This window comes from Aethalodelphis obliquidens, unplaced genomic scaffold (assembly GCF_003676395.1).
Source record: "Aethalodelphis obliquidens isolate GAN/ISIS:26980383/991018 unplaced genomic scaffold, ASM367639v1 scaffold9, whole genome shotgun sequence".
NCBI classification, from domain to species: Eukaryota; Metazoa; Chordata; class Mammalia; order Artiodactyla; family Delphinidae; genus Aethalodelphis; species Aethalodelphis obliquidens.
In genome coordinates this window covers 41,085,264-41,099,009 of record NW_020837953.1, presented here as the reverse complement: position 1 = coordinate 41,099,009, position 13,746 = coordinate 41,085,264, and the positions used below count along the sequence as shown (strand labels likewise).

Here is a 13,746-nt window from a genome sequence, read left to right as displayed (position 1 = left end):
TGAAGTAGGAGGGAGATTATTCAAATGCGGCCACCATCAGTGCCGCAGGACTAAGGAGCTTCTCCGTTCCTCCCAGCAGCCCCATGACATAGAACTGTCGTCACCACCATGCCGCAGTTGGACAGTCTGGGCACAGAGCGGTTAGGTAACTTGCCAAGAATACACAGCTCAAAAAATGATGGAGTCATAATCTAAACCCAGGTCTGTGACTCCAAAACCCATGTTCTTCCCTCCTGGGTTTCCCGTCACAGACGTCTGCCTCCACGCGGGGAAACACACCCCGCCAACACCCGCTTCCGTGTGCATGGCTGAGTTTCTCCCACGTGGACCCACCACCAGAGTCATTCTCTTAGGCTTCATCCCCTCTACGCCCGCCAAAAACAAGAAGGAGCTGTTTGGAGAACCCAGACACGCTGAATGAGCAGGGACCTGGGAGGCTGCAGCTTGGGTGGAAGGGGCGCGTGACTAGGGGAATGGTCGTGAAGCTGCATTTGCAGCGCGAGCTCACTTTTTACAGAGGCTGTTGGCTGTTAGTTTGGCGAGGGGTACTTTGTTGAAAATTGAGGGGAGCTGAACCCCTGGAAGCCCCCTCTTGGCACCACTACTGCCTGATGAGGTACTGGCAGGGGTGAGGGGGGCAGGAGAGGGTCAGGGAGATTCTAGGGAAGGAAGTACCACCCGCCGGGGGCCCTGGCGTGGATGGAAGGCTGCACATTTTGTATTCAAGGAAACAAGGCTTCACTGTGCCAGCCGAGCCCAGCCCAGCCGAGTCCCGCCTGTGAACAGCCAACAGACGGGCTCTCATGGAAGACAAAACTCGCGTTCTGCTTCTGCTGTCCAAGAGGTGCTGCAGCCTCCTGGGTCCAAGCAGGGCCCAAGGATCACAGCCAGGGCTCTGCTGGGACACTTCCACCCTCATCTGCAGCTCCCATGGCAGAGGGAAGGGGAGCCTGGCCCCCCTGGGAAGCCATCCCCCAGAGCAGAGTGCAGGAGATGGGAGAGGGCAGAGGGAGCTGGGAGCTGTACTTGTCTTGGAGGCCAGGAGCTAGGAAGTGGGGCTTTGTCCTGGCTCTGCCACTCAGTTACCTAGTCTGCCTGCCCCCCCTGGGCCTCAGTCTTCCCATCTGTGAAAGGAGCATGATGTATCTGATGATTCCCAAAGGTGATTCACCAATGACTTCCTTAGTTCTGAGTCGTCCGGAACCCTCCCGGATGGCAGAACTGCCTTCCAGGGTCTTCCAGTTCATCCATTCAGTGATCATCAGCAGATACTTCCTAAGGATGGAGATGGAGGGAGATGAGAGGGGGCAGAGGGAAGGTAGATGGGCTTTCCGTCATCGCTGACCTCACGCTGCTGGTAGTTTCCATCTGGGAGAGACCTTCGGGGTTGTCACCAATGCTTCTCCCCCATTTTACAGAAGAGGAAACTGAGGCCCAGGAAGGTGTAGTGACATTCCTGGGGAGATTTTCCGTGGCTGAACCAGAGCATCCTTATCTATACAGTGGGAAACGTGGTCCCTGCTTCTTGAGGTGGGACGGGGGGAGGTGATGCACGCAGAGCTCTGGCAAGGTGCCAGGCACCTGGAGGCACCTGGACTCTCAGTCCTTCCTCCTCTTGCAGCTTCAGGCTGCACCCCTCACCTCTAATCCGACCCTCTGCCCTCCTCTGTCTGCCCATCCATCCAGGGCTGCTCTGGAACCCTCCAGGCAAGGGGCAGTGGTGTGGACCCAGAGGGCCTCAGGGCAGCCACCTCTGGCCTGGCAACAGCCTGCGTGGGGCTCTGCGGGGTGATGTAAGCCGAGACCTGCCAGAGAGGAAGGCAGCCATGTAATTCTGAACCCGCCGTGGAATCCGAGGAAGATGTCCTAGATCCCTGCCCTGCCCAGCCTCGTCCCCAGCCACTTCATCTCATGACCCCTTGCGTCAGAGAAGAGGGGGGCTTCCCTCTCTCCTTCCCACCTTGCCCTCCCCTCCTCTCCACCCGCTACGCCTCCCTGGTGTCGCCCTAGGCTCCTGCAGCTCACAGCAGCACCACCGCCTCGTCCTTCCTGGAGGGCTGTCTGGTGCAGTGGTTAAGGGCAGGGCCTTTAGAGTCAGCCGCCCTGGGTTGGAATCCCAGCCTTGGGCCCTGGGGCAAGGCATGTAAACCCTTCTGAGCCCCGGTTCCTCACCCTGGAACAGGGAGAATAACAGAACCCACCTCGCAAGGTTGTGACGAAGTGCCCGGCACAAAATAAGTACTTTCCAGGTTCCTGTCGCCACCATCCCCAGCCCTGGTGGTGGCGCCTAGCACGGAGATTCCTCCACAGAAGCCACTGGCTGACTCTACCTACCCCCATGGAGCTGCCCGGCCTGCCAGACTGGCAAGAACCCTCTTGCTTTGGGCTGGAGTGACGGGGACCCAGCATGAGAACCTTCTTTCCCTCCTGCTGAACCGACATTTTCATTGACGGCTACATATGGCTTTGATAAATATCAAAAATGGGAAACCGAATTCATGATCACTTAACTACGTGGAAGGCAGGTGGCAGAAAAAAGGGCAGCGCAGACAGCAGCCCTGGGATGACACAAAACTAGGACTCCAGCGCCCGTCTGCCACCGCCCGGACAGGGTGCTCTGCTTCTCAGCGCCTGTTTCCCCTGGGGCTAAAGAACCTGCCTGGTAAAGTCCTGAGGATTAAGTTTTAAAAAGTCCTGGGGAATTCCCTGGAGGTCCAGTGGTTAGGACACCGCCCTTTCACTGCCAAGGGCCCACGTTCAATCCCCGGTTGGGGAACCGACAAGCCTGACTGTGCGGCCAAAAAAAAAAAAGTCCTGAGCCTTTGTGAAGAGCCCACCATTGTGTCTGGTCTGTGGGCTATTAAAAACATAGACGATGATTTTGAAAAGCTTAAAGTCCATTCCTTTGATCATATTTTATTAAGTTTCTGTGTGCAAGGTCCAGAGAATTAAGGGAAAAATAGAGTTCCTGCCCTCAAGAAGCTTAAAGTCTCACGGAGAGCAGTGGCATAGAGGGGTGGGTCTTTGGGGGGATAGAGAGGATGGGCCCACCGGGCTGGAAACGGCAGGTTCCATTTCTTTATTTCTATGACGAGGACTGAAGTTCTCCTGAGGGATGCCGTGCCGCCGGCCCTCCACAGCCAGCCCCCTGCCGCCACACCCTCTCCTTGTTAAAGAGGACCGCCAGGCCCAGTTGAGCCTGGTGTGTTATTTCAGGAACTGAACTTCATCCTCACACCAGCCCAGGGAGGTGGGTGCTGTCATTATCCCCATTTGCCAGATGAGGAAAGCAAGGCTCAAGGTTATAATAAGTGGCAGGGCCAGGATTAGAACCAGGTCTGCCTACTGGGAGCTCCCGAGGCCAAGTGAGGGCTGCGTTTATGGGAAAGGAGGAGTCCCAGAGCCTAGGCGGGGGGTGAGGGGGTGAGGGGGTAAGGGGGGGAGTCCTCTGGGGGTTCAGAGGTTGGGTCCTTCCCCCTGCAGCAGCCAGGAGCTTGCCTTTCTGGGGAGAAGCCCCACACCCCTGGGGAGGGAGGATTTCCTGGCCTCAGGCCTGTCCTCTGCTCTCCTACTTCCCTTCTGATTCTGAGTCACCTCTCCTTTCCGTCCCCCCAGGGACTTTCGGTTCCCTTTTGGTTTGCACCTTCCTGCCTTCTCTCCTCTGTGCCTCTGGGTTCAGGGCCTGGCTTCGGCTACAGGAGACCCAGCCCTGCTGCCTGGGGCCCTTTCTGCAGGGCCAGCCCAGCCAGGAGCAGAGTCGCCCTGTGGCCTCAGCAGGGACAGTCCCCACATCCTCCATCAGCCGAGTTCCCTCTGACTGCCCAGCAGCCTGCTCCTCGGCAGACTTCTGCTTTTCAAGGTCTCTAGAGAAGCGAGGGTTCCGGGCCAGAAAGGTGCAGCCTGACGGATCCGGGCCCAGGGACGCCTGAGCTGTGTGCAGACAGAGGGCCGCTGTGGCGTCTCCATTGCAGGCACTTTGCCTCTTGTTTAATCCTGTCTCGGCATCCTGGAAGATGATCGTCACCCCTTTCATAGATAAGAAGACCGGGTCTCAGAGAGGATTCCATGACTTGAGGAGTGGAGACAGGATTTGAACGAGGGTCCTTCTGACTCCCACGTCCCTTTCTCCCATGGGACCTGAAGAGAGCAGCGTCAGTGTCCGCCGGGAGCTTGTTAGAAAGCTCAGAGGCTCAGGCTCCACCCCAGACCTACTGGGTCAGAATCTGCTCCCCCCCGCCCCCGGCCCCGGTACGCGGGCCTCTCACTGTTGTGGCCTCTCCTGTTGCGGAGCACAGGTTCCGGACGCGCAGGCTCAGCGGCCATGGCTCACGGGCCCAGCCACTCCGCAGCATGTGGGATCCTCCCGGACCGGGGCAAGAACCCGTGTCCCCTGCATCAGCAGGTGGGCTCTCAACCACTGCGCCACCAGGGAAGCCCAGAATCTGCATTTTAACAAGCCTCACCGGGTGTGCGCATTAAGGTTTAAGAAGCACTGGGCCACCATAGCTGTCTCCCTGCCACGTTACTTAGTCTGGGCAGTGAGGGGAAAACAAGAGGAAAGATTAAGTTAAATAGTAAACACTGGGTTATATTAGACATTCAGTAAATGTTCTTTGCAATCACTTTTATAATAATTATTATTATTAGGGGCAGGCAAGGAAGGAGGCGGCACAGGGGAGAGCCGGGGGTGGGGGAGACCCACTGCTGAAACTACATGTGGAGTGAGCTGCCCTCCCAGGGTGGGCTCAGCATTAGGTGCTCGAACTTGAGGTTAGGACGCCCCCAAGTCCTGACAGCGCCCAGCAATTGCCATCAGCCTTGGGGGCCCCCACTTGATCCTTGGACTTATCGGAAAGCCGTGGAGGAGGCGTGAGCACCCCCCAGCCACACACTCACCCGTATGCACTCACACACCCTCTCCTTGGCTGACACAGGGCAACAGATCAAGTGTCAGAGTCCGCAGATAGGACTGGAGGAAGTGGTGAGAGGCTGGGCTTTCCCCCCATGAGTCAGGCAGTCTGGGGGTGGGAGAGTGCAGGAACGGATGGGCACTGCCGGCCGTCATCACCGAGCCTGTGGGCGTCCACCTGCACGGGGAGGCGGGCCAAGCCAACCTGCCTGTAACAGCTAGCAAGGCCAAAATGTCCCTGTTGTCCAGAACTTTCCTGCCCCAAGCAACCTGCCTTCCCATTTTGCAGGTCAAAGAGTAGAGGCCTAGGAGCCTCTGGGGCCTCCCCAGATAGGATGGAGGAAGACCGGGTCTGTGAATGCTGAGAACAAAGCCAGGTGGGCCTGGGGGCTCAGCGGTCCATAAACACCACTCTCTCCAGCTGTCTGTCCTCCTTGGGACCCCCATGGGCAGAGGGGCCATGAGCAAAGGCCTGGGATGGGAACTAGAAGGGAGAGAATTGGGGTCCCCTATGCTCCCAGATCAGCTGTTCCCACCCTCCCCTTGTGCAGCAGCTGTGATGACTCCTCACTCTGCTCTCAGACTGTACAGCACAGCTGGTGGGTGGGGAGGGTCGTGCGTGAGGAGAAAGTTTCTAATAGTTCCAGAGCCACAGTGTGCTGCTTTAGGTAAGCAGTGAGCTTCCCGTCCTTAGAGGCATTCAAGATGCCAAGCAGGAAAACTGCACTGTGTATCTGACCCTCATGAATGGCTAAATGAGGTGGCCTCCAGTATCCTTCCCAGCCTGAGTTTCTTTGGTGCAGGGTCTGTAGGCATCAAGACGCAGCATAGTAGTTAAAAGCACATGTTTTTCATCAGGTCAGGGTTCTGATCCCAGGTGTGCCCTCGTCAGCTATGGTCTTGGCCCAGTCACTTTCTCCCTGAGCCTCAGTCTCCTCGTCTGTAGTATGGGGATATTTATGCCGGCTTCATGGGGTTCCTGTGAGGATCTGATACGAAACACTTGGCACAGTGCCTGGCACATAGTAAGTGCCCAGCCAAGAGCAGCCACTAATGATAATATTGTTATGAAATGAGGGCAAGCCCTGCACGCTGTAGGAGCCGGCCACTGCTCTCACCCCCGTATCTCCGGGTTATCAGAACCGGGGGAGGAGGAGCCATCAGCCGGATGGGACCTGCAGCCCAAAGGGGCAAAGTCTGCCTGGGTGGTGGCCGCTGCTCCACGTGCAAGGGCGGATGGGAGGGGATTTCGTCACCAGCATCCGGGGCGGCAGCTGCTGAGCCCTCCCCGTCGAGAGCTATTCAGGGGGAGGCTCAGAGGGGTGGTGGTTAGGCATGTGGGCACAGCACCAGGTGCAGCCGCCTCCCTCCAGTGCTGGAGAAAAGTGCTCAGCTCCCAGCCCAGGAGCTTTGTTGTCAGTCCTGCCAGATGGAACTGGCCCTCCCAGGCAGGGCCCAAGCCTCTCCTCTCAGCCCAGTCTCCCCCAGCCCTGCAGGCTTGAGAATCTGGGGCCCTCCATGGGACCGCCTTCCCAAGAAGAAAGCAGGCAGGCAGGGAGGAAAGCTTACAACTTTGGGAATCTTGCTTTTCTCCAGCTGTGTGACCCTGGGCTGCTTGCTACCCACTCTGGGCCCCAAGTTCCCTACATGACATGAAGGGGGTAGACCAGGCATCCCGGCGGATCTTGGGTACGGGCTCTTTTCCTGGATCCTCTGAGCCACCTGCAGCCTCAGCTGCGGCTCAGGGAGCGGGCTGAGGGAAGAGAGGTTCTCCCCAGTCAGGGATAGATGCCTGTTTCCAAGCATCTTAGAACACCATTCTCTCCTGGGTTGCCAGTCGTCCTCCTGCTGGTGGCACAGAGGCAGTCTCCCCCTTTGTCACTTCCCTCCCTGTCAGAGGAAGAACAAGAGAGTAATCCAGGACCGAGGCTTCTCTCTCTCTCTGCCCAGCGAGAGAGCAAAAGATTCTGTCCGGCTGTCTCTTCACCTCCCCAAGTGGCGGGGTCCTTGAATCAGGCCTAATGGGGGTGGGGGAGGGAAGTAGTGGGACCTTCAGAGAAGATGCTGGAGGGACCTCTGGGTCATCGTGTCCACCCGCTGCCTCCAGGCCAGTCTACAACAAGCATTTCCTCCCCGCCATGCACCATCAGGACTGGTGCCTGAGGGAGAAATTGTATTTTTTACCATTATTATTCTCACTATCAACACCATTTTTATATTATATGTGCAAAGTACTTAACTAGTATCTGGCACATAAAAAGTTCTCAACAGCCCCTATTCTAAAGAAATTGCAGGGTTTAAGCACATACTAGGTACTAGGCATTTTACATCCACAATCTCCTTTATCTCAAATCCTAGAGGTAGATGTTACCGATAATAATAATTTAGCAGTAGTAGTACTGTAGTTAGCGTGTAATGATTAAGTACTTATTGTGGGCCAGCCTCTGTGCTAAGAACCTGGGTGGATCATCTCTTAACTCTTGCCGCAAGCCTGGGATGGGTCTGATCTCCATGATGTCAATGGTTCATAGGGTCATGTGACTTGAGCAGCGTCACCTAGCCAGCAGGTGGCAGAGCTGGGGTTAGTCTCAGCAGAGCTGCTGTGAGCACAAACCTCCAGGGTTTACCCAGGAACCTGGCTGATCCAATGACCCAGAGCCCACCCACGTCACAGCCCAGGGCACATGGTAGATGTCCACTCCCCCGGGGGCCTTGTGGGAACAACCCCCTCCAGTGTGGCCAGCCCCTGCATTGTCCCCCTGGGGGCAGGAGCCCGGAAGCAGTCATTGATTGATGCTTGATTGACACAGGCAGCGGTTCACGCCGCGGTTTGAGCTGCAGCCCAGCCAGGCCTGGGAGCTGCCAGAGACCGAGATCCAGAGCCCAAGTTTCTGTCCAAGTTTGGACACTTTATCTGCACTTCCTCTGAAACTGAGCCACCGCGGGCTGCAGGAGTAACCCTTGAGCAGTAAATAAAGCTGAGGTTCAAGGGAGACAGGTGGGGCGGTAGAGAGAGTAGAGTGTGGGCATCACAGGGAGGGGCGTCTGAACCCTTGGCCAGTGCCCAAACCTCTCCAGCCCCTGTCCCCTAATCAGTCACATGGGGACATAACTCTGACCCCCCAGGATTGCTGAGCGCAGAGAAAAATGCCTGGCACATAGTAGGAGCTTCATAAAAGTAACAAAGTCTCGTGATAGCGCTGGTAGCTGCAGTTTCTGGAGCCAGCGCTGTGTGAAGTGCTTGTCACGTGTGAACGTACCCAGTCCTCGCAGTGACCTTACGGAAGAGTCACCATCATACCGGGGGTTCTCTGCCTTGTCTCCTGGAGCCCAAGCAGTCTGCTCCAGCCCTGACATGTCATCACTGGAGCCCGAGTTCAGAAAGAGGCGGGGGCTTTGTCTTCCACAGGGACGCTGAGGAGGGGCATCCACGTGACTTGCCCCGGGAAAGACTGACTCCCTCACCTGGCCACGCTCCAGGGCTGCTCCAGTACCGGTCACTAAGGCTCATGCAGCAGCCACCCAGCCCCTTACCACTGGCAAACAGGCTCCAAAGATGGAAGGGGGGCGGGGCTCCACCGTGTCCCCCACAGGGCCCCTCCAGCTCTAAGCGGAGCCTGGACCACGGGATCGTTGGCCTCCCTGACCCTCCCGAGTCCCACAACCCTCCACCACATCCTCTCGCATCTGCTTCCGCCTCGGCTGTGGCCACTGCTCTCACCCCGGACCCTTTCACCCCGTGGTGGGGAAAAAGGCCTCAGGACCCCGTGTTCCCTGCAGGGTTCCCAGAGACCTATCTTCTGGTGCTGCATCACTTCCAACCACTGACTCACTTGCTCGTGAACTATTTTTACCCCTTGCACAAATGCTCTGCTCAGCGCTCCAGGCAGATGTCTCTGTCCTGCTGGCAACCCCAGGACATGAGTGGTAGGGGGTGGGGGGGTGGGGCCCAGCAAATGTGCAGGTTTATGAGCCCTACTGACGTGGGGTAGAAGCCCAGCCCCTTCCTTCACTGCTGTGTGACCTTGGGCAGGCCACTTAACCTCTCTGAGCTTCCATTATAAAAGAAGGTTATTATGAAGATTAAGTAAAATAAAGTATGGAAATTTCCCAGCACAAAGATAGATTTCAAAAAGTGGTTGCTGTCAGATGTCCACAGTCATGTGAAGCTTATGTGTAATTAGAGATGGGTGAAGGGAATTGGGAAGCCCTGTAGAGGCCACAGGAATGAGATGTGTGTTTGTGTAGGAACTCCAAGTCTCCAGGAAGTTTCTGGAACTCAGCCCCTGTATGTCATATTGCTGTCACCAGCGCTGCCACCCAGCCATCTTGAGGCCTCAGGGACCGCACAAGCTTCTTTAGGCTCAGAAGGCCCATGTGACCAGCGCTGAGATGACTCTCCCCAGCCCACCAGGAGACAGGCAGGGCGGTTGCTTGGTTTGCCTTCTGATAAGAGGCCTGGCTGGGCGGCGGGAGCAGCACCCACATCTGCCATGCTGTGTGCTCCCGGCACAGGCAGCACCTCCCCAGCCAGGGCACGGGCCTGGAGCCCAGCTCTGACCCAAGCTCTTACCACAAGGAAGCCAGTCGAGCGAGACGTTTAGACTCTGCCCCTCACCCTGTCCCTCTCTCTGCCAGGCTGTTGTGGTAGAAAAAAGAGACCTGAAATGTGCAGGACAGAGGCACGGTCATCACGTAATCACTGTTCCAGGCCTTTCCAGCCACCCAGCTGGATCCCTGCCGCTCACTGCAGGCACCCTGCACAACTTGTTCCCAGAACACACCCCAGGCCACCTTCCAGAAAACTAGCAGTGGCCCCTCCCTCCTGTGACCTCTGGCCCTACCCTGAGACATGTGGTACCTTCTGCTTCCTCCTGCGTGGGAACAGGGAGAGGGGGAGAGATGGAGCCAAGATGTCCCTCGAGTGCCTGTGGAGGTACCTGGAGATGCTCAGTGAGTTCTAACTTCAGGGCCTCCCGTCACAATCCTCACCCCCATGGTATTGTAAATTCTCCCTCCCTGCTTGTTCACATCTCATTCAGTAGAGAGGGGCTGTGGTTTCCACTGCCTTGTGTAGCAGGTAAATTTGGCCAAAAGTTAGCACTGTTCAACATGTAGGAGGCTGCCAGGTCACGTGGTGAGCTCCCCATCATCAGAGGTAACCAAGCAGTAGCTGGGCCTCGAATCGGGAGTCCACCTGGGCCGAGGTCCTCTCCAGCTGTGATAAGATGACGTGTTGGTGGGAGGCACCTTTTGAGCCCCCAGGCTCCTTGTACTCTGGCTTATGACCACTCTGGTCAGGTATGAGGTGGCAGGATGTCCTTAGGCCTCTCTCTTTGTGCTCACAGGTACGATGCCGGCCGGGATGGCTTCATTGACCTGATGGAGCTAAAGCTTATGATGGAGAAACTTGGAGCCCCCCAGACCCACCTGGGCCTGAAAAACATGATCAAGGAGGTGGATGAGGACTTTGACAGCAAGCTCAGCTTCCGAGAGGTGAGCCCCACTCCCCGTGGGGGGCAACACCGGCGGGTGGGGAGAAACTAACCCCTCTTTGTCATTGAGCGACTTTGTCCGTGAACGGCCACTGTTGAGTGGCTGATGGTTGGCTGAGTGAGGTGTCAGCGGATCCTAGAGCAGGTACCTGGGGAGATTCTGAGATGCCTAAGTGAGACAGAGGCACGTGCGTTCCTTCACGCAGTGAGCACTGCTGGAGTGACTTCTGTATACCTGACCCCGTGTGGGCTGTGGCAGTACAGAGAAAGGCCCTGTGCTCCGGGGGTCCTGGCGTGTAGAGGGGGAGATGCTCAGAGAGGAAATAACAGGATGCTGTGCTTCAGGAGAAGAGGGGACAGATGGGGGAGGGACATGCACTGCGGGTCCGAGAGGAGCCGGGCGCTGAGCTGGGTGACCTCACACTCCGAATCTCACTTAGGCCTCACTCTGAGACAGGAGCCACGAACGAGCGTGTTTGCTGGAGGAGGAAGCAGAGGCTCAAGGCCAGAGAGCAAGGGCACTGGTCCCCAGGCAGCATAGGGTTAAAGGCCAGAGGTGGCCTCTGGAGAGTCAAGGCTCAGGCCGGGCCTCGGAACTGGCAGGAAGCACGGAAGAGGCAGGGCGAGAGAAGGGGGAGGGGGGCGCCTGGGGGAGCCGAGTCCAGGGAGGAAGGTGCGAGCAGCACACGATGATGGGTTGGAGTCCGGACCCGGGTTCAAATCCTGCCTCCATCGCTTTCTGGTGCTGAGATTGGGGCAGGTTTTTTCTTGCCCCTGAGCCTTCCTTGCTCTGTAAAATGGGCAGAGCCATGTACCTTTAGGACTCAGTAAATGGAAGTTAGAGCGGATTGGTTTGGGGAACAGGGGAAACAAAGGTAAGAGGTAGGTTGAGGCTTTTAACGGGAGCTGAGCATGGGCAGAGCAGCCTGCAGTAGCCCCAGTCCTGGGGGTGGGGGGGGCAGGAGACAGGTCACCTAGCCTCCCATCGTACAGATGGGCAAACCAAGGCCCAGAGAGGGAGGGACGCGACAGCCTGTGCAGGACACAGAGCATGGAGGATGGAGAGCCCGGACCTCCAGCTCCCAGGCCTGTGAGTACCTCCTTTCCGGGGAGGCCTGCAACTGGCCCCGGGTGTGGACAGGCTCTGGCCCCTTTCCCTATCTCCCTGACAGCATCAGTGTTCTGTTCTCCCTGCTGCAGTTCCTCCTGATTTTCCGCAAGGCAGCGGCTGGGGAGCTGCAGGAAGACAGCGGGCTGCACGTGCTGGCCCGCCTCTCCGAGATCGATGTGTCCACCGAGGGCGTCAAGGGGGCCAAGAGCTTCTTTGAGGCTAAGGTAAGGAATATGGGAGGAGGTGTGGAACCCAGGCTGGGGTTGCCCTGACCCCCACGTGAGGACAGGTGTGGCCGGGGTACTCCAGGGCCCTGAGTTAGCTCAAGGGTCAGCACGTCCCCTTCCTGTCCCTGCTGAGACCGCAGACAGGAGGTGGGGAGCTGACACCCCTCCTGGGTTGGTCAGGGCCCACGGCGCTCCTGGCTTCTGTCCCCTCCCGTCCAGCCTGTGATCCTTTCCAGCTTCTCTTTCTCTCCCTGCCCCAGAGGTGGGTGAGGGAGGAGTGTGTACTCTTGAAGAGGTGACAGGGGCCCCTTTGAGCTGCCCCAGCCTTGTACCCGGAGCCACTACCCGCAAAGGACTGGGCCTTAAAGAGTGGGCCCGGGAGACAGGAAGCAGGCCCAGAAACACAGCACTGGCTCCCGGGGCCTCTGGGAGACACTAGCCCCGCCAGCCCCAGCCGGGAGGGAGTATGATGGGCCCCAGAGGCCACCGCGGTGCACAGTACCCTCCCCTTTCAGCACACGCTCAGATGCAGGGGACAAGTATGGTTCCTGGATCCTGCCCTCCCCGGGCCCCGGGGCCCCTGCCTGTTCTTGCTTCTCCCCCTCCCCATGTTAGCTAAGAACATTCCTTCTGAAGGCCTCCTCCCACCTCCCTCTGGGCTTCTAGGGTTGGTGGGATGTTTCCGGGTTCATCAGTGGGACCAGGTGTGCATCTGGGCTTCCCAGGACAGGGGACAGGATAAGAATAGCAGCTTCGGAAGCTCACATTTCTAGGACCCGTGCTCTGCAGCAGCTACTGAATATGTCTTCTCTCTTTCAATCCTCCCAACGTATCCATGAGGTCGGAGTTACTGAGCGCCAGGCTGTAAGTGGAAGCAGTGAGGCTCAGAGAGGTGACTGAAGTACCTGGCCCAGGACCAGGCTAGTGGGAGGCAGAGCTGTGTGTGCATAGGGGAGGGGGACAGCGGAACCAGAAGAGACCCCGGAGAGAGCCCCTCCGGCCCTGAGCCATTTCCCCCCCGACCCCACCCCAGGTCCAGGCCATGAACGTGTCCAGCCGCTTCGAGGAGGAGATCAAGGCAGAGCAGGAGGAGAGGAAGAAGCAGGCGGAGGAGATGAAGCAGCGGAAGGCCGCCTTCAAGGAGCTGCAGTCCACCTTCAAGTAGCGAGGCTGCGCCGCACCGCCTGGCCCCGGCCCCGGCGCCCAGTCCCGCGGGCGAGGGTGGCGAGGGCCGGCAGACCGCAGGCCAAGCCTGATCCTTGGCTCTGTCTGAAGGGACCATGCTAAAAAGCTACACGTGTCTGTGAACAAGCCGGCTGAGGGGTCTCCCAGAGCGGCCCGGCCCCTCCCCGCTCCCTGCCGCTGTCCCTGAGGCCCTGACACCAGCCGCCTCCCGGCCTGGCCCAGCCCTCCCTGGCCAGTCCTGCACCTCTCGCCTCCTGGCCGCCCACTGCCTGCTGCAGCCGCTCCTGCTTCTGGCTCTAGGGCGCTCCCTGCCGGTAGGCTGCCTGCACACACACTCCTCCCTGTGCCTCTCCCTTTCCACCTCCTCCTCTACCCCCGCAGAGACCACCTGCCCTTAACCCACAGGCTGCACTGCCCCTGGGGCCCTCGAGCGCCCCCCCCTGACTGGGGGAGCGACAGGTGGCAAGAATCGTGGCCGGCCCCATAGAGCTGATGGGTGGCACCCGGGCTCCCCATCACCAGTACCTGTTCCTCTGGCCCTGCCTCCTCTCTCTGCTGGAATCAAGGGGGGGGCTTCTATCTTGGCGAAGGGACCCAGGCCCCTGGCACCCCATGCTGGCAAGGAGACCCCAGCTCTCTGGGGCCCAGCCAGGCAGGGTGAGGGGGCAGCTGTGCCAATCTACCTCAAGGGCCCACACTCTGCCGGCCATGCCACGGATTGTGGGCAGGGAAGGCTCTGAGGGCAGAAACACCAGTCCCTGGTCCCCTCCACCCCCCCGCTTTCCCTGGCCCTGAACAGCCTGAGGGTCTCTGGAGAGA

The 13,746-nt window shown here is 58.4% G+C and overlaps 1 protein-coding gene across 1 annotated transcript in view; it reads left to right on the top strand.

The window, feature by feature from the left end:
• EFHD2 (EF-hand domain family member D2) overlaps window positions 1–13,115 on the top strand; it is a 15,771-nt gene extending 2,656 nt beyond the window's left edge. Inside the window, exons 2-4 of the mRNA XM_027110099.1 lie at window positions 10,258–10,405; window positions 11,605–11,739; window positions 12,776–13,115. Coding sequence (XP_026965900.1) covers window positions 10,258–10,405; window positions 11,605–11,739; window positions 12,776–12,907 — 415 coding nt within the window. The 3' untranslated portion in view covers window positions 12,908–13,115. The remainder of the gene's footprint in view (window positions 1–10,257; window positions 10,406–11,604; window positions 11,740–12,775) is intronic.
• Window positions 13,116–13,746: the final 631 nt, after the last annotated feature.